Source organism: Papilio xuthus, unplaced genomic scaffold (assembly GCF_000836235.2).
Source record: "Papilio xuthus unplaced genomic scaffold, Pxut_1.1 DF825946.1, whole genome shotgun sequence".
In the NCBI taxonomy this organism is placed as follows: domain Eukaryota; kingdom Metazoa; phylum Arthropoda; class Insecta; order Lepidoptera; family Papilionidae; genus Papilio; species Papilio xuthus.
The window spans coordinates 9,655,718-9,682,761 of NW_013532703.1; the positions used below are offsets into that span (position 1 = coordinate 9,655,718).

The 27,044-nt window shown below is 35.8% G+C and overlaps 3 protein-coding genes across 4 annotated transcripts in view; 1 reads left to right on the plus strand and 2 right to left on the minus strand.

Moving 5' to 3' along the window:
* Gp150 (leucine-rich repeat domain-containing glycoprotein 150) overlaps positions 1 to 14,231 on the plus strand; it is a 31,678-nt gene extending 17,447 nt beyond the window's left edge. For both annotated transcript variants that reach the window (XM_013320787.1, XM_013320788.1), the window contains exons 2-3: positions 8,164 to 8,206; positions 11,302 to 14,231. In XM_013320787.1, coding sequence (XP_013176241.1) covers positions 11,315 to 13,888 — 2,574 coding nt within the window. In that variant the 5' untranslated portion in view covers positions 8,164 to 8,206; positions 11,302 to 11,314 and the 3' untranslated portion in view covers positions 13,889 to 14,231. The remainder of the gene's footprint in view (positions 1 to 8,163; positions 8,207 to 11,301) is intronic.
* T3dh (Type III alcohol dehydrogenase) lies at positions 14,227 to 17,993 on the minus strand. Its single transcript, XM_013320789.1, has 8 exons — positions 17,735 to 17,993; positions 16,794 to 16,872; positions 16,491 to 16,699; positions 16,210 to 16,406; positions 15,824 to 16,137; positions 15,557 to 15,738; positions 15,069 to 15,339; positions 14,227 to 14,394 (listed from the first exon to the last, which is right to left on the minus strand). Exons 1-8 carry the CDS (start codon positions 17,785 to 17,787, stop codon positions 14,311 to 14,313), a joined length of 1,389 nt encoding a protein of 462 aa, XP_013176243.1. The 5' UTR covers positions 17,788 to 17,993; the 3' UTR covers positions 14,227 to 14,310.
* Positions 17,994 to 21,641: 3,648 nt separating this feature from the next.
* Positions 21,642 to 27,044, minus strand: part of Asap (ArfGAP domain of ASAP) — a 29,448-nt gene continuing 24,045 nt past the window's right edge. The window contains exons 8-16 of the mRNA XM_013320293.1: positions 26,925 to 27,043; positions 26,459 to 26,740; positions 25,437 to 25,556; positions 25,011 to 25,209; positions 24,662 to 24,805; positions 24,240 to 24,343; positions 23,780 to 23,830; positions 22,639 to 22,830; positions 21,642 to 22,290 (exon numbers count right to left, since the gene is read on the minus strand). Coding sequence (XP_013175747.1) covers positions 22,090 to 22,290; positions 22,639 to 22,830; positions 23,780 to 23,830; positions 24,240 to 24,343; positions 24,662 to 24,805; positions 25,011 to 25,209; positions 25,437 to 25,556; positions 26,459 to 26,740; positions 26,925 to 27,043 — 1,412 coding nt within the window. The 3' untranslated portion in view covers positions 21,642 to 22,089. The remainder of the gene's footprint in view (positions 22,291 to 22,638; positions 22,831 to 23,779; positions 23,831 to 24,239; positions 24,344 to 24,661; positions 24,806 to 25,010; positions 25,210 to 25,436; positions 25,557 to 26,458; positions 26,741 to 26,924; position 27,044) is intronic.

Consider the following 27,044-nt stretch of genomic DNA (forward strand, 5'->3'; position numbering starts at 1 on the left):
GTAAGAACGTCGGATAAATGTACATATGTAAATCGGAAAATCGAAAAACACATTGGTACATGGCGGGATTCGAACCCAGGACCTGCAGATTGCAAGTCAAGTGCTTGACCACTGAGCCACCGACGCTCCATAAAATAATAATACTAGTTCGCAATTTTGTTATTTGGCCGACGAATTACGTAATTGTGTGAACTACATTGTGAAAAAAATGAATAGATTTTATGACTTTTAAATAAGTAAGGTGGAATTGTAAATCATAATGTAATACTTTACATTAAAATAATATTGAAATTGTTTTTGAATAACCATATAAATATTCAGTGGCATATTACTTTTTGGAATAATTTAAAATCGTTAAATTCGTTAAATGTATCAACTATTTTATGGTCAAATACGTAAAGTTAATTTGTCTGCTATGCGAATGCAAATATTTTAAAATCAACAATTTGAATATTAGATCCGTAATTGCGCTTAGCCAACACATCTAACTGAACTGAACCACGCGATAAGTACATGCACAAAATGTTTAAATATTTCATCTTTTGAACCTGATACTTCGTCTTCCGACCTCTTTAAACTCTGTTGAAATATAAATACAATCAAACAAGCCAAGGATCACCACAACGGTTTGGATTATTTTATAATATAAAGAACACGCATTCATAAAATGAATTCCTTCAATCGTCCAACCGTCGCAAATAGTGTTACGATAAACTTAACTAAAGGATCATTAAAATGTAATAAAGTTCGTATGTTTAATAACGCGTTGGAACGAACACACGACGCGAATTCATTCCGCACGGCGGCGGCGCGGCTTGCGAAATGCTTTATCGGACCTTCATCTTGCAATGTAAGATCAATCTTACTGCATATTCCATTATATCTAGATGTTTGTGGTTACAGAATTCATTAGTTATTATTCAGATTGAATTTTAAACCAAGAGTTCACTTCTTCCACAACTATAAATTAAAATGTCTATCTAACTTTATAGACCCAAATAGCGTTGTTTATTAACTCTTAAATAACTAAATAAAAACAATATAATGTAAAACACGAATACATCTGTAACGTAAAAAATTCTTTTCTTATTTTAACGTGAATTTTATTGTCATATATATTAAAGGTTTTAAGCACCAAAAGGAATGTAACATTACAGAGTTATTTCGACGACAAACACTTTTCTAATCAACAGACGTGGTACGTTCTAAATTACCTCCGAACAAACAAACATCAGTCCCGCGCCTCATAAAGATATTTAACCTATTCGAAATGGGTCAATGTCCCGTTGGCTTACACTATCGGTGGGGTCGCGGGCAGCCGCGCGTGCTTTGTCGCTTCATGGCCCGCGATTTATGATGCCATGCCATTTACTAGCACAATACCTCTGAAAATGCTCGTAAATGTACAATAAATGCCGCCAAATTTATACATTATATACTTAACTACTAACTGGTCTTAGTATCATCCTATCATTTGTAACCACAATGGCACCAAACCGTTTGGGTAAGTCGGCCATTTGTTACAATAGCGTTACTCATAAATAAATAGCAATGCAAAATAACGAATAATGCGAATGCGATCCAACGGCAGGAAGTCAGAGTTCCAATAGCAACTGACCTCGATACGTAATTGGCGAGTAATAACGCTACACATTAGACCCCACTCTAGTATTTAGGACTCTAATCCCACTTTACGATTGCACTCGATCTGAGAACGTTACAGTTCAAGTTTCTCACATATTTGTATACGTTATTTTAAGCCTTTTTTATCTTTATCAAAATGTAGCGAGAAATAAGTGTGACATAAGAAAGTTAGTAGATATAGTATGTCTTAGTTTTAATAGGACTAGTTGTCGCCCGCAACTCCGTCCGCGCGAAAACAAAACTTAATTAGTAGCCTACGTCGTCTTCCAGGCTGTGTTCGACAACAATGCCAAATTACAGCAAGATCCATGGTGGTGTTCTGGAGATACCTTCTAACAAATATGGATCCATCCAAACATTCGCATTAACGATATCAGTAAGATTTATTTAGTAACACCGTTGCATACAATTTAAAATACAAATCTATCCATTAATATACTGAAGATATAATATTAAAGACGTAAATGAATTAAGTATGATGGTGTGGTGGCGGAAATTCAATAATTTTTCTTATCGCACCGGTCGCAGGCGGCGGAGGCAAGCTGCGAGCGAACTCGTCAGACTGGTAGCCTCGCAGTCCACGGCGTAAGTCTGCATTGACCCACCTGGTCAACTCGCCTTAATTATTTCCATTAAATTAACATAAGGATTCATCAAGTTTGTACACCGGTCAGATTTAGAGATAAAAAGTCTAGTTTCTAGTAAAACTTAAACTTATACTTCGTACATATAAAACCCTAACGTAAGCCATGATATTATTAAAAGTGTTTTGTGTCGATTTAGTTTGAATGCAATTTATACTATCAATATGTATATGCGATTTAAAATTCAAAACACTTATGTGGTGTATATGTAACGCAGTAATTTTTATGTTAATTGCAGTATATTTAAATACGTTAAATGAAATTGCAATGGAAAGTTTTAATTCCGCAATAAAAGCAACATCATCAATTAACTTGATATTGCTGTAGTTGTCTCTTTCACACTCGTTATATTGTTAAATTTTAAAAGCCTTTTCCTGTAATATCTCGAACTGCTTTTTAATGTCATTATGACAGTATTGTACTGGCAAAAGTAATATCCACGACAACAGTCCAGTAACAGGCTACGGGAGATTTAATTTCACTTCTTAATTTGTTTGCACAAAAGTGTTCGTTCCGGATGACTTTTATCAAACAGATGACTCATATGGTGTACTGAAATAGAATTTAAAAGTTTAACACGTTAGCTGCCATGTCGGACTATATGTCCGACAAGCTAAATTTTCAATCAGGTCCTGTCGGACTATGTGTCCGACAAGCCATACTTCCATTCAATACCTCGCTGTGGCTTGTCGAACGCTTTTTAATCGAATTGTTGTTATACAGCGTGACCCGCAAGGCCTCATCCAATTGTATTGGACAAAATTTAAAAAAAAATCGTTTTTCGAAAAATCATTCTGGCAGTTAACGTGTTAAATGTCATTGGAAAAACTCTACAAAGTAATGATAGGATTTTTTACGAAAAATCTGTATCAAAAACTTTTGTTTTCATCCGAGGAATATTATTATATGTGTTTGTAAGAAGCCATTTCCATTACGGCTGTATAGATGTTGCTCATATTTGGCATAGATGTCAAACATAGTTTAAAAGAACATATAGGCTACTAATTAAGATTTTTTTTTAAATTCCGCTTAGCAGTTATTGGTAATTATAAATATGACAATTATTATAGGTTTATTTCTATGCCATCAACTTGCTCAATAATAAATTACAATTTAAATTAGTTAAATTATGTTTTGACAAACGTTATAGAAGTTTTATCATTTTAGCCTTCACCGCATATTGTTTGACATACTTAAAATTAACGATTATTTTCCTTTTATTTCTCAATATTTCTTACATTGTGAAGACGAAACCAACAAGATTTAATGACAATATTAATTGACCTGCGTCTGATTCACTAAGTTGTTTTTAACGATACATGTAAATTTAACAATGACCTCAACAAAAACGACGATATATTAGACGACTCAAGTATTCCGTGTTGTAAACATTTAAAATATCTTTGCAACATGCGAGTAATATTGTCATTCTTTGAATTTATGTTATTATCAAGTGATTTTGACAAACTTTCCTAATATTATAAATGGAGCGGTTCTACGGATCTCGCTAAAATTTGGCATAGATTAAGTATTTTTTTTTAATTTCACGCAGGCGGAGTCGCGGGCAACGGATAGTAGATTTATATAAATGTTAACCGTGCTATTTCGTATTAAATAAAAATGTTGTTCAAATATTATCGTCAAAATACCATAAATAAGAACAATGCAGTAATTAATATCGCTCTATAAGTATTGCTGACGTCACAGAGTGACAGCTGTCATTTATTTTGACGTCAAACTACGAACCATTTTTGTTTCTTTAGTTCTCCTTGGTCTAATTTTGTTAGGGTCAAGCCTTTTAATCCTTAACCTAATAATATAAAGTAAATTTTTCTTGTTTGTTTTACCGATTTCTTCACTTATATTTTCTAAAATACGGGTTTTTTTTAGTTATCATATGTTTGTCTGTCTTCCCATCCACAACCACAATACAAGTAGACTCAAAATAGCTAATAAAAATTTTAGTTAAAGAGAGTAGCGAGATATGACAAAAACAAACTTAAAATGCAAACACGTCTACGCAGCATGAATTGAAATGGAGGAGCCTCGCAACAACACATTTGCAAACCAAAAGATAAGAAATCTTGGTATCGCAATGTCGAGACGTGAACAAGCACTTTCCTTCAGCCATGTACACACCTGCCACTAAAACTATCGACTACAGTTATTAAAAACAAGGAAATATCAAAAAAAAAATGTGAGGGCTTCAAACTTAATATTTAGTCAGGATGGCGCGCGTCATGGTGTTAATATACTATCTAAATAATTGCTTTCAACGAATATGCTAGACAACAAACGATACCGACGCCAAATAATTATGCATAAACATTATTAATAATATGCCAGGGCCAGGTGGCCGCCGTCTGTAACATGATAAAGCCGAAAAACTACATTATTTGGTTTCTTACCGCAAAAACAAATTTACGGGACGTTGGTGACAGGTGTTAGAAGGTAACGTATGCGACTTTAAGCTTTATTTTAATACGAATTCAAAAGAAAGAACCACAACAAAGCGAAAACATCGTTATCTTTGGTTTAAAAGTATTTTTGACATTTTATTCTACCTTTTTTTCTGGTTCAGGGCTATCGGAGGAATCGAATTAGTCTACTTGAATGATCACTTTTTTTTGTGTTTCAAAACGTTTAACAAATGTTCATTTACGGCTTAAAGATTTAACCTCACTATTCCCAAATTTAATTATTTCTTGGATATGTTCTGAGAAAACGCGATGAGAATATCCATGTATATTTAATAAGTCACCTTTAAATTTTACCTAAAAATACATAGTACAAGTAATTAATCGAATTATGACTTATGCTTCCAATTTAATGGCATCTTTAGTAGATAATTCATTTTAAATTCTTTACATAGGCAACCCAAATTTTGTTCGTTTTTTATCAAACATAAAACTCTAATAGTTTTTATTGTTCGCACGATTTTAAAGCTATGAATACATCATCGGCAAACGAAATACGTTCAGTAAAAGTTGCGCGTATATTTTCAATTCTGGCGAATGTTCCACCAACATTTACACATACAAACGTTGTAATATCAAACAAACATACAAGAACAACGAGCGAGCACGTACCAAACGTCTCTAATGGGTATTTGGTTTAAACCAAAGTATAAATAGAGCGCTCCAATTAAACAGTTTACATTACAATGATGCCCGCTGTGGACCCCACCAATGACTAGTTTTACACATGTTAGTACGTTTTTAAAGAATCATCATGCTTGTTTTTGAGTTCAGTTGATTCCTTGAGATAGCTTTGGTTGCCATCATAACATTATTACGTTCATATATTATAATAATTTTAAAAGGCACAGGAAAGTAACTTTGTCTATTATTTTCTCTCTTATTAAGTGTTTGTTATATATAAATGTCTAGCGGTCGCCTGCGACTCCGTTCGCGCGGAATAGCAAAAAGGATAATTAATAGCCTATGTATTCTTCCAGACTATCTTTTATGTATGTCAAATTTTATCGAGATCCTTTCAGCCGTTCCGGAGATACCTTCAAACAAACATCCATCCATCCATCCATCCATGTAAACATTCGCTTTTATAATATTAGTAAGATTTATGTAAATAACTTTATTTATATGATCGAACTCTCTACAGTAATCTATTTATCTGTCTTTGACTTGCACATTGTATCACGTATCCGATATACAATCTCATTGTGACAACTTTCATCTTTTAAGAAAATTTCCACTTACGTCTCGCACTTTACATTGTAATCTTAATAAAGGGTATTGTTGGTAGGTTGTTACTGGGTAATGAAGCTACAACTCTTCGTTCAATGAACTTGTATTCATCAATTCGTTCATTCACCAATTATCTCTTCTTATTTGATAGTTCAGTCATAATAAAAGTATAGTACTGTGTAGTCAGGAGAATGATCGATCCTAGTAGATGCATGATCCCATTTTTGACTTATATTCTGTTTTTAGATCCATCAATTACTCTTTCCGATATCTATGAATATTTCGCAAAAGTAGGTGAAAAGTGTAGGCTATTCTCTCGAATATATAAAATAGGAAATACTTGTGATTTAGTGCATCGTATATAACTATTGTATCGCACAATCGGTCAGACAGACATCGGTCTGTTTCTATCTCATGAATTGTCATTCATACGTCAAAACATGTCAAAGGATACGCTGCTCAGTACAGGTGTAAAAGTGTAAGCCCCGACCCCTCACTATGGATGAGTGCGCACTGAAAAACTAAATAGCTTCTCAAATACAAGGCATTTAGTACTTGTGACGGTTTTCCGCAAAGTAACACTTCGTCTTTTGAATCGAACAAACCGAGCGTTACTACAGCAGATTTTTTATAGTCTATACAACCATTTATTGTAAAGTAATTCTTTCCGCTTAAAGAAATGTTATTTTCTTTCCCTTAAGGTCATGATACGTCACTAATTCTTTGAAAGTGACGAAATTGTTCAATAGTATAAGAGATCACTATAAATATACCTACTTCCGAAGTATAATGAATAATGCAAGCCTAAATCAATCGCGACTTGTGTCGAAATTCCGTTACTGACAGTTAGACGAGTATTTGCAATGCAGAGCTATCAATACTCAGACCAATACAATCTTGATTGCAGTGTGGTATTAAATTGTATCCGTACATATTTGGCAATTCATATTATGCAAAATAATATTCAAAGTAACCATGCACAAAGCAGTAAAACATTAGATATTGGAAGTCGAAGAATAACTGACATTTGGGTATGCTTAAAGGCAAAATTTTGCAGTTAGATAAAAAACCGTGTCATGTTATTAAAAATATCTCAAATCTAGTATTCGAATCTTGGTTAAACGTTTTGTGACCGTAATCATACCCTGTCTAACATTAGCGTTAAGTCGCAAAGGTCTATGGAGATCGCATAGGGCATTGCGTTTATTTAAAAAAAATATGCGTGAATATTCATCGATGCTTTGAATCATCGATAGAAGTGTGACAGCACTATAGGAATGGCGCCGAGGTGTAGTGTCGCGCGCCGGCACGGGCTGCACCGCATTATTATTCAAGCCGCGCAGATTTAACGACCTTCCTACACATTCAAGGAGATCCTAGTTCGACGCTAATGTCTGTCGATCCCATCGACGCTTATCGACTATTAAGTTCTGATAATACTTAATAGGTCAGTTCATCACATGTCTGTAGAAAAAACGTTACAAAGTCTGTATACATAAGAATTTATTTTGTAATCTTTTATGCGTATCTCATTAATATGAGATTTATTCAATAAACAACTTAATGAAGTTGCTTATCTAGTACTTACGCATGTAATGACTACCTGGCTTACTTACATCTGCGTATTGATTGTACAAAAGTCGATATACGAAGCAAATCTTTTAAGTAAGTAGCAAAGTAACTCATAATTCTTGATACTTTACAACGTAAGCCGGTCGCGGGTCGCATCAGAACCAGTCTTGGTACTTGCGGCAGTGGTCTGGCCACGCCTCGGCGCTCGCCGGCGTATCGACACGCTTCGTTGGCAATAATCCGCGGGTGTTCCTATTTATCGATACATTGTGCGAATGCAAAATCGATACCGCAACTGGCACACGACTATAGCGGAAATATGGCCACTGACCCGAGCAGCTGTTGGTGGAATCGTTTCACTTTTATTATGAGTCTCTTTGATTGAGGCTGTTTCCTACATTCAAGTATGTCAAACATCCTTCAAAATTAGTAAAAAAAAGATTACCGAAATCAACCAGACATGTTGTTTCAATTTAACCTATGCACTTATGAATTAAACGTATTCTTTTTTCATGTCCTTTGAGTTGTAAATGACTGAACTGTAACATCACGTATGCAAATATGCAATGAGTAACAATAGCTTTGTTTGTTTGCAGGTTTCAATCCAAAGTGTTACTGGGCGGCTGAACAAGGACATTGGTGAGTATTATTGATAATTTTCAACCAATCTATTGGAAATAATTGCTACAAACATACAACTCTTATTATTACTACGGCTAGTTTCACACGTCTCGTTCAACATGGAAATGATAATCGTTAGGAAAGTAACATCAGTCTTTCTCACGGACCCTTAAGTAATGTTTAGAACAAACAGTGTATTGCTTACTTTTACCGCCTTATAGACAATATTCATTCAATAAGTTACAAGTCACGATCTCTTGAGGAAATGAAACACTGTTAAGAGATTTCGAGTTGTGTTTTTAAATCTGTTACGCACTTCAAACTGGAATGAACTGAAATTTATGGAATATAACTTGAAAATGACAATAGAAAACTACCAAAATGTACTTAGCAGTTGATGATTTATTTTTAAAAGTAGGTTAATATTTATAGCATCGTAAAAAATGTGATTTATTAGGAAATGTTTTGGATTGAATACGATAAACATATTTGCACGCGCTGTCGTCATTGTGGGCCCCCGGCGCGATTGTATGCAAAGTACTAAATAATTCATCTAAGCCAGTATTATTATTCATCGCAACGCAACGCCGCGTGTTCGATTTAGTATTGTATTCCGCCCCAATCAGTATTACAATGTTAATCAATAATATACCCATACGTTAGCGTACAACATCTGGTGACAGACAAGAATGACAGAAATAAATCGTTATTGAATGTCAATACAACATATATTACTAGTATTATAAAAACGAATGTTTAGATGGATGTTTGTTAGAAGATATCTTAAGAACGGCTCAAAGGATTTCCATAATATTTGGCATCGATATAGAACATAATCTAGAAGAAGACATAAGCTACTAATTAAGTTTTTTCAGTTCCCCGTGGGCAGAGCTGCGGGCGACAGCTATGTATAAGTTTACATTGCTTTGTAATGTAGTTCAGTACCTAATTATTAATTACAATCAGACCAAATAGTGTTTAAAACTACAACATTGTTAGATGCTCTTCATATAAATAAAATAAAATATTTTTATAGACATTAAAATATCTTACACTTAGAACGTTAACTATCGATAATTAAGTAAGCGTTAAGATAATAATATTAATTATTATTACTAAATATCAACCGTTTTTAAAATATGCAACAAAGAACGCAAAAAAAACCACTAATTACATATTAATGACCCCCTGGTACAAATGCTTGGTAAACATTCATAACAAATGGAATTTTTTGTCGTTCCGACTGTATATGTTATCAGACGTCGCAGCTCCGCATATCTAATCTAATCAGTCGGTCTTTACACGATCGTTGATGTACAGATGTACTAGTTCTAGCTAAAGATCTTGTACTCAGGTAATAGCAGTTACATGTATCTATTATATTTTCTTTTTAAACATCTTTTAATAGCTTAATATAACGAAGTGAATCTCTAATTGTAAACACTCTAAAACTGACAATAGATTATATGAAATTCAATGTTTAATCGGAACAAATGTAAGCATTTATTCTGTTTTAACTCGTAGTTTGATTGTAGTTATAATTCTCTGTTAATAACAGTAGCTTAAAGTATTACTGTACGTAGGTAATTAATCAATACAAAAGTGGTTTCGTGAAACATCCATGAACCGCCTGACTGATCAAATGGCTCAAATTTGTCTTGGTTTTTTTTATTACAAAATTGAAGATAACATAATAAAATAAGTATCATAAATTGTAAACATGCTGCATTATTAAAAAGGACAATAGTCTATTGTTTAAATATTGACATTTAAGTTAAACGGACAAAACGTATGGAAACCAGTTTTGACATCGACAGTGCGACATTCTGGCAATAATAGGCACCGTGTTAAGTACCACTCGTATTCGTCGCGCGTCTCTACAAACAACATACCGTATTACCTTTTGTGTACTCCTGCCTTTATCTTGCGATAAATATTCGATCCCTTGCCTCGATAAATTCAACTGCGAATCAACCGTCTCGCTCTAACCGAACCGAGAAAGTACTGTAACTTTCTATATTAAAAGTCTAACTCGATGTGTTGTGTAATGATTTTACCACCTTTATCAGAATATATAATTCGGTCTTAATACATGCTGTTGTCTTTGTTTTGTTAAAGAGAATTTAAGAGATGACAATATGTATTGATATAAGTGTCATGGCCGTGGAAACCCACTGCTAGGATCATAAAGTACATACATGTACAAATACAACACTATTGAATTCATGTGGATAAATTGTTTTTAGTATCCTATGTCGAGGATCGGAGAATTTACTCAAACGATTATCATGCAAATAAAGATGTCGCGACTTGTTGTGAAATCGAGTTGCGTGGAAATATTCTCCTTTTAAGGTCGACAGGCGGAGCTAGAGGACGACAATTATGTACTGCAAGGGCATCGTCTCGGTCTCGGTTTTTGCGCTAAATAGATCTGAATTAAGCTCTGTACTGAGATCAAATGTTTAAACGATATCACGTGTTCGCGAAGTCATGACGCGTCGGCAGATGGACAATGCGCAGATAAAATTTCACTAGAACAAAGCTACGCATACATCTGCCACGCAAAACACTTAATTAGTAACACTAAATTGAAAATAGGTTAGTCTTTACTATTTATGCGAGTTCAATGTTACATTTAAAGAGATAAGTAAATGATTTACTTGATGGATATGTTATAAGGGAATTTACTGAATATATTAATTTGGTTTTGTTTTGTTTTTTGTATATAAATTTGGAAGTGCGGCCAGAAATTAATTCGGGTGTAATGCGGAAACATTATTGAATCCTGTAAATTGGGAAAGTGCCTTGTAAACAAATTAAAAAATGGATTATTTTGTTTACTTTACTACCATAAGCTTTTGTGTAATTACAACACGTGCGTCATCTGCATGCTTTTATGTACGGTTGTACTAGTTTCTTATACTTTGTTTTCATTTTCAAACTGTTTACCTATTGTTAATACGTGACGTCACCTTCTAAAAGAAACAAAGAAATTTGAAAACACCATTGTTCAGAACTGTTATTTAGAAATAACGGTCAAGTTTCGTAAATTATGCAACATTTTCCGATTGTACTTATTCGGAGGTATAAACTGTTGCTTTTTCTGATTCCAGAGTTCGCTACGACATGGGGGCGAGGTCCCGGGAGTTGCTGCTTCTCCTGGCGGCGTGCGCGCTAGCCGTCAGCGAGCCTTTAAACAAAACGGCCATAAAGGCCGAGATGGCCACCGACACTATTTTCCAATATGAGGACTACGATTCTGCCGAAGATCAAGAGGTGTTGTTCAGCGAAGACAGGCCCTGTCCCAGAGATTGCATATGCACTGTATCCCAAGGATACAGGATAGCCAAGTGCAACCGTCTCGAAATTGGCACGCAAAAATTCGGCGACGACATCACTGATCTTGTGATTGAAAATGCCGATCCCACTTTCCCCATTAATCTTGACGATTTTATTTTCAAGAAGCTCGGTCTCCACCAAATTGCGACCATCAAGATTGTAAACAGCACCATTGGGTTTGTGGGCTCCAACGCTTTCCATGGCCTGCACGAGCTGTACGCGGTCAACTTGTCCAATAACAAACTAAAAACTTTACACCCGGAAACCTTCGCAAACAACAAAAAGTTGTTACTGTTAACGCTTTCGAACAACCAATTAAAATTCCCCGAAGCGGGTTCCCATGACTATTTTCTTAACGCATCGTCTGTTCAAGAACTCGATGTTTCTTACTGCAACATGAAATATATTACCGATAGTACATTTAAAAACATGCCGGGCCTTATGTACCTTAATGTAGCTGGTAACAACCTCTCCGACATGGACGCGAACACTTTCAAGAAGCTGCTAGACTTGGAGGAGCTCGATTTGAGTGACAACAACATTAAATCTCTTCCGGAAGATATATTTTCCGAAAATACAGAGCTGGCAACACTCCATATTCAAAGGAATCCAATTGCCTCCGTCTACGGTCTACAAATTTCAGACCTACTCACTCTGAACGCCGGTCAGACCAATATTAAATTTATTGGGCCTTCCATGTTCAACGGCATGACTTATATAGCAAATCTCAATTTAAGCGGTAACAGCATTGAGAAAATTCATAACCAAGCATTCCACAAGCTGGTGGAACTTAATTACTTGGACCTTTCTTACAACGATTTAGACTTCATTTCCGGATATCTTATCAAAGAAAATATTGAGCTTGACATATTTAAAATTTCAAACAATCCCAGATTAAAGCATTTGCCAGCGGAAGGATTCAATTGTTCCGCGGAACAGTTCAACATTTATTTGTTCGATGCATCCAACTGTGGACTTGAAGAAATTGAAAATGACTCGTTAAAGACATTCACGGCTTTATCCCAGATTAATCTTTCCGGTAATAATATTAAATCCATTAGCACCGAGGTATTTTCGCGATGCCCAAGATTAGTCGATATTAACCTTGCTTACAATAAACTCACCACGTTAGAGATTAAAGTTTTCGAGAAAAACAAGGATCTAGGAAAGCTTAATCTTCAAGGTAATCCATTGAAGGTTCTATCAGCTGAAATCTTTGTTTTTACACCCATTTTGACTACGCTCGATATGAGCCATGCTGAGTTAACATCTCTCTGGAAGATGGAAAAGAACCTTCCGACTACACTTCTCAATAACTTGAGCTTCTTGAACGTTTCGCACAATCGCATCACCGAGATCAAACAAACCGAGCTGGACAGCTTGAACAAACTTCGCACTCTAGACATCGGCAACAATCCTCTGGCTTGCAGTCGCGACTTTGAAAACCTAATGACTTGGCTCAGTAACCGCAAAGTGTCACCCAACACTAACTCTGGCAATATCGCTAACTTAGCTAAAGACGCGAAGGACGAGGACGGTTCGTACAGTTGGGAGTTCCTCACGAAGAAAACTTGCGGCACCGCAATAACTCATCCCGTCGAACCTCTACCACCAGTATCCGACGAAGAAATATGGGAGAGAATCGACAAGGACGCCGAAGGAAACTTCGATTTGAAAGACACCCTCGACGATGGAAAGCTTGCCGACGATACCGTGGTAAACGAAGATAACGCCAAAGAAAACGCGGACGACGACAGCAACGACGCGGACGACGAGGCTGACGATGAGGAAGAGGATGAAGATGACGAGGAGGACGATTCCGGCGAGGACTACGAGGATGGCGACGTCGACCTTAAAGTGAAGCTCATCGAGAAGCCCGCGTCGACGCCCAGCACGTACAAACCGGTGTCCACTGAACAGACACAGACCGAGAAAATTAAGATCGACATCAAACTGCTCGAAAATGACAACATGTACGATGAACTCGAGCCTGATGTAGAAGTACAACCGTACGGCACGGAGGAGCACGGCCGCTACGGCTACTTGTGGCCCATCCTCATCGCGGTGCTGGGTGCGCTGCTGCTGCTGGTTGTCATCGCCAAGGTGGTCATGATGATGTGCAGCAAGAAGAGCAAGCAGATCAGATATAACAGTGCCATAATCGCAGCGATGAGCCACCCCGGCCGCACCAAGAAGGACTGCGGTCTGGTGTACCAGCAGCTGACGGAGGACCTGACGGGCCCGCGGACGCCCAAGCTGAGCCGCTATGCGCCGCTGCACAACGTAACCGTCAACGCTGCCAACATGTCGTATGAGAGTAGTCCCTTCCACCACAGCAACATCGTGCCCGAAGCGGTCTGAGCCTCGGTACAAACTAATATTACAGTAAATACAATAAAATTAACTGCGTTAACTTTAAAATAAGCAGTAAGTGATAGATGTAAGCGCTAGTCACGAACAGATGCATATCTAACGAGTGTGCATATTTTGAGTGCCTTCTGTACTCTTACGATCATTCTCGAACAATGTCGCGGTAACCTTTTCTTTCCACCTAGCGCTTTTCTTATTTGATAATAATGAAGAAAGTAACAAATGAAGTCAAATTAAAACAAATTAATTTAAGATATACATAATTATATATTATACAAATTAGTTGATAGGTTCATTTTATGTACTTAAAATTATTAAAAACTACACTCTAAATTGTGAATTCTTTTATTAAATGTTTAGCATATGGGATAAACATTTGCAATAATATACCGTGTACCCATCTGTGTAAATAATTAGTAAAGCGTCAGCGAGTCTTCGAGAATTTTTGATAAATCCTCTTCAGATTGCGGGATCGGAGCAATCTTTAACAAACGATGCTGAAAATATAAAAAAAAAACATTGTTTCACTTCAATTCTCTGACAGTTTACATTTATTAATTTTTTTTACTTATGTAGGACCATTTTCACTGGGTTTTAAGACGAAAATATTGTTTTTTTTTATTATAGGAGCAGATACATAAACCCAAATTAATATTTTATAACAATCAATACGCACGTATCCCCGCTGAATGCGATAAGGTCGTGTCGATTTAACTACATTCTTTTATTTCTCTTTATGTACTCTTTGATCAAAAATTTGTCGATTGGTAATTTTCTTTTACTATTATTGAATAGTTTGTAAGTGCCCAAATTGCAATAATAATAATGATTAGAATGTTACATATTTGGTATATTTAACTCTGTAGTATTATTTAATAAATAGTAAATTAAATCACATTTTTTTTAATATTGCTCAGTGAATCGTTGCTAAAAAATAGCCTGTTTTATGGCATTTGTGTGATATATTAACTATTTTATTCTTTCTAATGATATAATCAATTAATTGATGGTCCTTCTTTGACCATAATCCAAGCTGATGTTAAGTGGCGTAGAACAAAGGAAAGAATCCCTAGTTTAGCAACGACCTAAGCATTTTTCTGTTAAACATACATATCTAAACAAAAAATTGGCGACTTAAATTAAAAACAAAAAGCTGGACGGTTCAAATTACCTGCGGTAGAGCTCCCTTCACTAGCTGCGGTATATCTTGTGCAGAGTATCCTATCGCGTTCAAGCCGTTCTCTACTTTCATAATATCCATATATTTCAATATAGTATCGGAGAGGACTCGCCCGGCATCGGCTTGCTTCTTGCCTGTGACGTCAGCACCCAATATGGCCGCCGCCTCTAGATGCTTGTCGGGGTCACTCGCTGCGGTGAAGCGGAATACCGATGGCGCAGTTAGTACGACCGCTAAACCGTGCGGTATCATTGGCTCTGTACTGGTAAACATTTCCATAATACTTTTAACGATGGAACAACAATTTTGAATGCAAGAAGTAAATCAACTTTCAAGTTTGATTTTAAAACATAGAATCAGCAATTCAAAAGTTGCATTCGGGTGAAGAATAGTTTTTTACTCCCACATTAACTGGCATGAAAAACTTATTAATAACTACTTAAGAAACTTGAAATAGACTCCACAATTATTCTATTTACCCGTAGTCCTTCGGGACGTAATCTTTGACATTCCCCGCGATGGGATAGGCAAGTCCGTGGCAGAGATGTACGCCAGCGTTGCCGATGCCAACGCCAGCCATGGTGGCGGCTAAGTGCATACTTGAACGTGCCTCTATATCTTCCGCGTTGTATACTGACCGTTCGAAGTATTTGTTAAGACACTGCAACACCATAAGACATACGTGAATGAATTATTTCAAGTTACTTATAAAAAACCAGCATAAAATTACAGTATCTTAGACATACCTGAAGACAGAATCTAGCCCACACATCCGATATAGGGTTACTGCCCTGATAGACAGGTCGCAGAGCGGGATTAGACGGAGCAGGTCCTCGTTCTGTATAAGGTATAGCTGTAAAACTCTCCAAAGCATGACAGAAGATATCAAAACCCGCAAAATTTGCGACTGTTTGTGGTACACTTCGTGTGTGCAGTGGATCTATCAGAGCCAGTAGCGGACGTAGGGCGCTGTGTGCGATACCTGTCTTTGCCTTTATCTCTTCGTAATCGAATATACTCATTCCCGTCGTCTCACTACCCGTTCCACTAGTTGTTGGTACTGAAAAATTACATTAATCTATAAGTCCTTGACAGAATCTGACAGCGATCTTGTGTTAAAAACACAACTGACTTGCAATGACAGGCTTCAGTGGCTCCGTGGTGGTTTTGCCTTTGCCTACTGGCTGGTTGACGTAGTCCAGGAAGTCGGCGTCTGGGTTGCAGGCGTAAAGGTTGGCAGCCTTGCACGTGTCCATCACGGAACCGCCCCCCACCGCCACGTAGCTGTCGAAGTTGCCGCGCTTTGCGAAATCTATTGCATGTTTCAAACTAAAATTAAAAAACACTTTGTTTATTGTTATTACCAGTTGAGGTTATCGAACAGAGGTATTTTCTCTTCCTGTATAAACATACCTTGTGTCTGTAGGTTCCACACGAACTTTGTCATAAACACTGTAACTTATCCCATTCCTAACAAGAGAATCCAGAACTGCTTTCATTGGACTCAAAGATACTACATTAGGGTCCGTCATAACACAAACACTTTTGGCGCCCAAATTAACCAAGTCCATCCCAACTTCCTGAGTCACACCTAACCCATAGCGTACAGTCGAACATTTTATCTGAAATGTATTGTTTTTTATTTTTTACTGATGTAACGAAATTATTAAAGAATCTCGGTAATGCATGCAATCCTCGATGTGAGAACAGCCTTACCTCAAAAGCATAATCCTTACTAGGAGTAGTGTTTGAAACTTGAACATTCCCTCGGTAGCCGTGCGCTGGACATTGACAACTAATAAAAGTAAGAGCAAAAAGTAAATAATGTGAAGTAGGTAAATATCCACTCTCAGAGTATGACGAATTTTTATTTTGCCTTAGAAAATCTTTTGTCTCTTTACAATTCCTATGTTTGAAGATTTAATTCTGTGCACTGTTTATACTTAATACTGATAATTTCCTCAGATTTTAAACAACATAACCTATGTTTAACAATATATAAGTCAATATGGAGAACAACCAAGTGGTTGTTGCAAGTTTTAATTTTATTGTATATTAATGTTTACACTACATTTATAGATTTAATAGCTGTCCTAAATCTTATAATTTGAATAAATGTGGCTAATGAAAATCTTTTCTGGGATTTATAGTACCTCAAAAATTCTAGGCTTAGAGTTCCTTTAAACATTATATACATATTTAATAATTAATTTGTAATAAAATGACTAGTTAATCATTTCTCTAGAGAATGCACAGTTTGCATAAACCAACATGCAAACTGATATGTGCCTCCTGAACTTTGTAGGTGGTACTGCCATAGATTTTACATATGCCTGGTCTCATAGTGTTTTATGAGGTTTCATTACTTGTGGGAATTATTAAAACATTTATAAGTAGGATGATACCAAAAATGTATGTACAAAAATTATTAAGTAGTAGCACTTTCTTCAATATATGCAAAGAATATAATGCAATAAATATTTTTTATAACTCTAAAACTTCGAAATATTATATCACCGAAACCTTGACATAGCAAAGTTTAATAATAACTGTTGACCTCAGACTGGACACATCCTATTGTGTAATCATAATGTTTTAGTGTAAATAATGAATTAGAAAAGTTCAAATTGTACTTAATAAGCGACAAAAGTACTTACGATGCAACATTTATTGTTCTTAGTAAATCAAACACTCTTTTACGGGAAGACATTTTAATTTAAAAGTAGTTAAAATATTTACATTTAACAGATACGTATGTCAAACTATGTAAATTGATCAATTTATTTACTGTTGTTATCAATAACCTTCAATGCAATTATCTATCTTTATTAAAAATATGTTGTTTTTTAAATGATAAGACGTATGTGATAGAAGGAGTTATTTATTTGCTTAATATCCATATGATATGCGCGATTCTCTTAATTACTTTAGATAATTTTTAAAATGTAACAATATGTACACTGTGACAAATCAATACAAAACATATAACTAACTAATAACTCAAAAACCTCTATTTAATAAACTGTAAAACGTAAAATTAATTACAAAATAATCGAATCAAATAAAATACGAAAATGAAAATGACACTCAGCTGATAAGAAACAGACAATGACAACTGTCAAAATCAATTGACATTGACATCAAAACAAACCATAAACATGGTTCACTATGGCTAACTTTTTTTAATTTTTGAAATCGTATTTTTCCGAAGAACTTTATTATCATTCAACTTTAACGGTATTTTTGTAATTTTATACGTCTCTCATTATCGAAATTCTACTTCTTTCCTAACCATATATATCAAAATTAGACTGGTTAATGTTATCGTCAACTGCAGTACGCAGACGTGACCTAGAACTTTGAATGCATTTCCTCTCTTTTTCCAATCTTTCTTCTTGATTTTCTTGAAAAGCAGAAAAGCGTCATTTTGGCCATTAATTCCGAGTGACTCCAAATGACTGCTTTTAGGTACCCTAACTAGACTTTTGCCAGGGTTGCTATTATAAATAAATTTATGTTTATTATATGGGAAAAAATGAAACAAATTGAATTAAGACATCGAATTGATGTATTAATAAATTCATACAGATTTTCATTCAGATAATACACAATAGAAAAATTTTTTTCAACTACAACTCCATATTTTCAGATATACTACAATACAGAATAAAACATCTTACTCTCATTAGCTTCATTTGGTTACATACAATCTTAATATATGACATACTGACAACTAAAATGGCATTAAAATATTATCATCACATTTTATCATAAATTAAAACGTTCAATAAATACAAAATGATTTCAATATGGAAGTTTGAATTAGAAAGTTTGTGATAATAAAATTTTTATCGCACTTTTCCTTAATTCAAAATAAATTAAATTATATTACAACAGATAAAATCATTTATTTACAAATTAATATATTTTTAGTAACTTAACGCAAAAATATAAAAAATAATTGTTTATGGTTTTCAACATTACAAAGGGAACGTAAATGGCTAGTTGTGAATACTGAAAGCATTTTTTTTTTAATTACTTCCAGTTAATACTAAATTATGGCAACGCGCGCGTTAATATAGGTAACTATAACATACGTAGGCATTACTTATTATCTATGAATACAAAGGAATCTTAATATACACAAAAACTCAATTACAAGTAAAGGGAATGTTCTTGACGTTGTAATATGAATCACATTATACCTCGACTATGTGTAACCGACACAATATAATTACAAGAAATTCTTCGATCTACTGACTTCAACGCTATTGCTATTCCGCTAAGATTATTGCGTACGAAGTTATTCTACTATTTAAAATTGTGAAAGTGATAAAATTTAACATTTATAACAAGATTCAAACGCTCGCCCGAGAGCGACCTTGGACCACGTATACGATCAATTCAGACCGCTACATAAATAAATATTATCTAAAGCTGCAGATTTTCATATTTTTGGGGATAATTACAATACAAATATCTTTGGTCCATGTTACAAAAACTAGAGATAGTACAGCAAGCGTCTATAAGCAAAACAAATTGATTTTTAAAAAGAGAATACTGATTAATAGAACATCACCCATATCGCACAATGCAGTAAAAACACTGATCCTATATAATTGGATAGGCGAAGGCTTGAAAATAACAGCTTTTACTACGTTCAGATTTAAACGCCCCTGCTAATGTTACGTGACAGTTAATTCTATCTATGTTATTAGTTCGAATCTAAATCAATATGGCGAAAATCAAATACGCACAAAAAACCACGTCGTATAGCCAGTCCATTTATAAAGGTCAGTGAGTAAAAATCAGTCGTGTGCGACAGAGACCACGCTATACAAATCTGATGTCTCTTTCTGAAGATCTATGTGCAATATTTGTAGTCGCTTACTGTACTCGGGTTAAGGTTCCCGCCAATTCAACCTCAACATTCATATGAAGATATCCGCAGCTGTGCGCAGTCAAAGGTGACTCTCGGCTAGCGTCAAACGTACCAACAATCTAAGACACGGCGATACCGACTACGAGAACAAGACAACAACACGGTCACTGGTCCGATACTATGTCGCGAATATAATATATCTTTCTCTACAGATCACATATATTTTTTTGGCAAATTAAATGAGCTGCACAGACTTGTACAGTCAGCGTCAAATAAAATAAATAATTATTACAATCTTAGTATTTTTTTATGTCCAAAAATAATAATAACTTCATAATTAATTTTGATTTTGAATAATTTCTTAATTAGTTACTTATTTTGGCGTGAAAGCGTTGTCAAATTTTTGTGTGTCTTATTATATTTTGCATGCTTTCATCTGACGCTGACTGTACACCGCTGTCTTCACGATCACTTTGTGAACATACTTTAATAAATTTTATTTCCAAATTCTTTTTATTCCAATAAACCTTATCATTTTTGACATATTTTTTCTCCAAATAATTGAGCCAGATTCACCGCTAAGCCATGACAAACATCTACTAAGAAAGAATTGTTAATTTATAAGAGAGGAGTATAAAAGCAAATATGCTTTAGTCAAAATTTTTATTTTTTAAGCCGAAGCGTGTTTGCTTTTATACGCCTAGCGTTTTTTTTTCTTCAAGAAATTGTACACATACTGTGTTTCGAATTCCGCGTGCGTTTTAAAAATAAATTCATATCAAAACTATAAACATATGAAATCAATATATCCCAGTATGTACCCAGAAAGGGACGGAACTACTGGCCAAACTCAGTGTCAACAAAGCCATAATCCATTTGGCGAGAGTTTTCAAAACAAGTCTACTCTTGTCTCTCCCAATCTATATTGCACTGAACAACTAACCGTGAGTTTCTGAGACCGAAATTGATTTGCAAGTAACTTTACTAAAACATTTATTCTTAAATTAACTTACAAATACCATTGAAAGTAAATATATCTGAAAACTCTCGCCAAAAGATTTACAACATATATTGAAAACGCTACCAATCATTACAACATTTAAAATTGTCAACAAGAAAATGATGTTCCAAAATTGGTGTGGATAAAATTGATGAGTATTAAAATCCTTGTATAAAAACAATAATCACTTCACTTGTGCTATTGACAGTCGCCAACATGTAGACTTTCACTGCCGTGATACACAGACGAATATATTGTTCTCTCTGTTTTGTCAAAGAAAATGAAAGGGATAACAATATATATCAATGCTAGTATAGTTCTTTCCAAATATGTCGGCGGCTCAAAGTCATAGCGCTGCGCAATACTTTCCCGCCGCTATATTTAAAATTGTGTTCTATGCAGTGACTCGAGCGAAGTTAAAAGCCTATAAGATATTTGACAACTATTATACCACGGCAGTGGAATCCTACGGTATAACAAAGGCCCTGTTTTTGTGATAACAGTAAAGTCTATATCAACCAGTGCAATAATAACACGACAACAAATCTCTTGTATCGATTCTAAACGTAACTATACGTTATTTAGCATGACTTATATGAACAAATCAAATAAATTGCCTGTAATTTTGCACAATGCAAATAAAATTGTTAATAATACAATAATATTTAATAAAAATATTTTTTATAACTATTACTACGGTCATATTGTGATTTTTACTCAATTTGGACCAGTTAATACTGTTTGTATTTCGTCAAATAGTAAAAAAAAACTATGTAGATATTTGTTTACATAAAAATGTCATGCAAAAGTGAGCAAGTTTAAGAACATGTTGCAATGCTAGAGTAAATAAGCTCATAAATGAATTCCGAAAGCTTTAGGCCAAGTGAGCTTTGAAGTTAACTGCAATTCCTTTTAGTAGCTTTTATAATTCCAGCTACGGCATATAAAATCGTTATTATATTAAAAATTCGAAGGAGATAGTAGATAGTGTTTCTTTGGAAGTTAATACTAAAACTCCGACTACTAAAATCTAATCCGAACATTACCTTCGTACGAGATAAGCCATACATAGTTCTATGAACACTTTACTGACCACATTGTGCGCTAGATCTGTCCGTCCTTGTCGCGGCCTAGTCCGGCAGCATGTGTACGAAAGAGACGGGGAACATGCCGCGTCGCGCCGTGCCCTCCACCTGGCCCTCCATCCAGTCGTCGTCTTCCGTGCGCTCGTTGATGACCACGATCACCTCGCCCTCCCGGAACGACAGCTCGTCCTCGTTGTCCGCAGAGCAGTCGTACAGCGCACGGCAACGACGCATGCCACCGCCCATCTATAATCGATAACTACATATTACACTACCTGTCGCACGCGACTCCGTCCGAAAATATTTAAAAAAATAATAATTAGTTGACTATATGTTCTACATCTCTTCCAAATTTAATTTTATTTCGCATTTATAATATTAGCAAGAAGTAAGATTACGATTTCAAAGTACTAGAAAATAAAAAAATAAAAACGAGCTTTTATCATTGCATTGTCACGCGATTTACATATAGTTTAATGAAATATTATTATACTACGAAAAACGACTTTTGCGATCTCTTATTTCGGAGGCCAAGACCCACTTTGGGCCCTGCGCCAGTGGAGTATGTAAGTAATGTAGTTTTTCCATACTGACCATTGTAATGGATGTGGATGGGGAGCGCGAGTGCACACTGGATGCATCAGAGACATCTAGCGAGCGACTGTCGCTGCGCCGCGCGCGCCCCGCCCCCAGCCCCACGACACGCCCATCCCCGCCCCCGACCCCGCCCCCGCACACATCCGACACGTCGCACAGCTCCAGAGATGAGTCCTGACTAGAACAATCCTGCAACACACACACAAGTCACACACTATACCTACAACTCATTTTTTTTTCACGTAAAGAACCATTAAGACACAGGCAGCTAATGTTACAACTTTTCTGCCCAAGTTGGATTAAAGACGGAATTGTGAAGAGGGAAGTGGCACGATGGTAAACGATATTGAGATTCTGAAAGTAAAGCTAGATTACTCAACTAATCTGAAAGCTTTAAAAAAATATTCCTGTCACTAAATATCTAAATTTCAATTAAATAGTTATTTCTATGCTGTAAATGCTATAAATCTAATAAAATATCAATAATATTACTTTAGAAAAGAACTACAGAACTATTAATTAATCTTAATTCGATGCATCACTTTACATTGGAATGACATATGAATTAAAAAGAAATATAATTATTCGTTACAGTCTATGTACAATTGTGTTTAAATCACTTCAAAACTCATGCAAATCACTCGGTGTTATTTGTTAATAGAGTTACTTACGGGAGCTAATTCACAAAAATATATTAAATTACAACCAAAGACGTTGTTTATAAAATAACTAAGCTACTATGATAATTCTATAAAATAGAGTAATAAATTGTCTAGTTTGTTATTGGTCTGTGATAATATTTAAGCTCTAAACTATTAGATGCATGCAATTGATATTATAAAATATGTTGAAACTTTGTACGCATATTTTACGCTACGTACTCTTACAAAAAACATATTATTCTCTCTTTCTCTCTTTACAAAAAAGTAGAGACAACAATATGTCTTATAAGTAACAGCACGATTATATTTGATTTATTGTCAAGAGATATAATTTTTTTTTTTCAAGTATCAAGAAATATTTGGTCGCAGTATATTCTCTTGACAACGCGTCGGCTGTATTAAAACAAGTAAAGTGGGGGGAAGTCAAATAAAACAAGGGTAAGCAAGTATACTGAAGTTCGTCAGACAATCTTTACCCTTTTCAGTTTCGCATTGACAGCCTTTTCCAGGTGCAATCTATTTTTCTTCTGAAGCAAAAACAAATACAACTTTGTACTCATTCCTTAGTTAGTCGCTTTATTTATTACAATTTAATTACAGAGTTATGTAAACATTTTTAATATAAAAAAAAAAAGATTATTTACGAAAATTACTGTTAAAAAATCTACTTTTTACAATATCAAACAAATCATTAGTATTATATTTAGCTACTTTATTCTGTCATCGGAAATTTCTAAAACCTAATATTTGCGAGACTGTGTTAAAATATCAAAATACTAAACCGTTTAAAAAAACACAATTTTGTTAAAAACAAAAACCTATACAACCAAGTAATAATTATTTCCAAAGCTGTAAAAAACTATTACTTCGAATAATAAAAATACAACGAGTTTCGGTTGTCTGGTGGGAGGTGTACATAAATAAAGCGGGCGTTACCTTTCTTGGGGGCGGGGTGGGCTCGTCCCGATGATGCGCGCCGTTGTGCAGCACGGGCGGCGGTGTCGGCGGCGGCTGCTGCGGACGATGTTTCACCAGACCTCCTGCATACAAGAAAATATATTACATTAATAGTTTAAAAAATATCATAACTAAATAAAGGTCTTATTTTAGTGTTCTTTCCTATCTCACTCGTTTCTTATAAGGATCAATAGGAAAAGGAAGTTTAGTTGACGGACGGACGCATAGGAAATGGATACATTCTCTTTCTGTGCGTCCCCTCCTTCGTGGACTAAAGATATGCCACGCGGAAATTGTGTATGTATGTTTATTTCTGCAAATCCAGGTAGCCATTTGCTTGTTTGCCATCTAATAATTGGACAAATTACTACAATTTTCATGTCTTTTGCTGGTATAGATACCGTGTATAGAGCGCGTGCTGTCTGCGGATGGCGAGGGCGTGGAGCGCGGCAGGGGCGGATGCGCATGCGCGGGGTGCGGCGCGTGTGACAGCGCCACCGCGGGCGGCAGCGGCGCCGCGCGCTTCTTTAGACTCCCGATATTATCTGTAAAACATATTTTACATATAAAACCATACATCCAGTACATTGAAAAACCATATTTTTAAGTAAAATATGAACTCATCACCCAAAAAAATCAATTCATTCAAGAAGAAAACCTTAATTTATGTTGGTCGCAATTTCTCATACAACAAACCTACACTGGAAACTACTTAACGATTTGGAGTGTGGCAGTAAAAGTTTGACTCACAGACGTTAGGTTTCCTCGGCAGCGTGGTGGGCGTGGGCGGGGCGTGCAACGAGTCGCATGTGGAGGAACGCGAGCGCAGCACGGGAGAGTCCCCGCCCCCCGCTCCGCCCCCGGCCCCGCCCCCACCACCAGCACCGCCCGCGTATGACGGCGGCCGCGACCGCGGACACTTCTTCTCAGGCGTTATACTACCGTTATGCTGAAAATTGTCATCGATGTTTTACGTTTAATAATTATAATAAGTGCAGTTAACAGGGCAATAAGTCAATTTATAATAAAAATAAATGGACTCGCACTATAGTATGTTAAACATAGATAGCTGAGTAATAAATCCTGTTAGGAATGCAAGAGAAAAATATATTTCGAATTAAACCAAAAATCTACGTCTAAATAATTAATTTAGAAAGATATGACAAACAAACTAACCCTCTCGTCTATAACAGTGTCATCATCTGAGAAGTCCGTGGAGCCGTCGTCGTGTGACAGATTCCAATCTATGTTAATATTCTCGAAAATACTCTTCTCTCTTTTGTCCACACTCTCTAACTGAAATTAAACAGTCACAAACGCGTTAGGCAATACAAGTAAGATTAATAAAATAGAACGAAAAAACTAATGATTGTTTTTGATTTGTGATTACTAGTTGTCGCCCGCGACTCCGTTCGCGTGGAATGAAAAAAAATTCACAACTTTTAAGCTAGACTTTTCTCTAGACCTAAACGAACATTTGAAGACGAAGATAAAATAAATCTTTTCAGCCGTCCTCGAGTTCAAGTCAGACTAACAAACAGCAATTTATTTTTAAATATATAGATTACTTTTATCAAATAATTTCTATATCTGAATATCCTCTATTTAACTTTGTAATCCGATAAAAGACAAATAGTACGATAAACATATTAAAATAATTGTATAATGTATAAATGTAAAAACTCATACTTATTCAATAAAAAAAAATCCAGTAGCATATTTTCGTAAATGATGTTTTCACCAGGGTTAAGACGTTTAATACGCGCTCAAAAGACTTTATCGTGTTAATGAAGTTGGTAATCCTCATTGCTCGATTCAACGGATTAAAGTCTTAGCTACCATTTACTTAATTGAGTCGTAAAGGCAACGAGCGTATACTTGGTAGGAGCACGTTTTTAATCAAATTTAAAAAGAAGTAGGGAAGAGTGTTTTTGAGTGTAGGGAAGTAATTTCATTTTAATATCAAAGATAAAAATTATGTTTTGTATTAGATACAGAACCACTTTTCCCCGTGACAGAATAATAACAAGAAAAACATCCTAATTCCTAGCAATAGGTTTCTTGTTTTAAAAAAAATGGTTAAGTAATTTCTAAATTAATCTGAATAAAACAGACTGACTGTAAAAACAATTTCCCTCGTCTGTCTGTTAAAGGCATCTTTCTTCTAACCTGAAGCTTCTACTATGAAAATATCTTACCAACTCCTGACACGCGAGATGTCCCAGCTGTCGCGCCAGCATGAGCGGAGTCCTGCCGCTGTTGTCTCTCAGCGTGACGTCAGCGCCTGCCTTCAGCAGCAGTTTCATGGGCTCCGTCCTGTCAAACATGGCGCACAGGTGCAGCGCCGTCATGCCAGACGTCGTCGCCTTGTCTAACAGCTGGGACCCGCCATTCTGGATCAGGAAGTCTACTATATGTAGGCAAGACCCATCGCCGAGCTCACGTGATATCGCTAGATGGAGTGCCGTTTCTCCACCGTCCTGGAATTAGAAGGTTAATACTATAGCGTTTTCGTTTCGAAAAAAAACTAAGTAATACAGCCTATGAGTGTGAAACATGTGTAAAAACTATTTTTTCCCTAGTGTGTAATAAAATAATTGTTCACCGTACGAGTGTGTAAAAAGTATCATAGTCGGTACTAAGAATGTGTAACGGATTGTATACCGAGCATGGCAACGGTGCGGCGAGATCCGCGCCCTCGGCATACGCCTGCAGCAGATTGTGCAGCTGCGCGTTGTTGACGGCGTGCTGCACCTCAGACAGTCGCTCGGCGGAGTCGCGGCA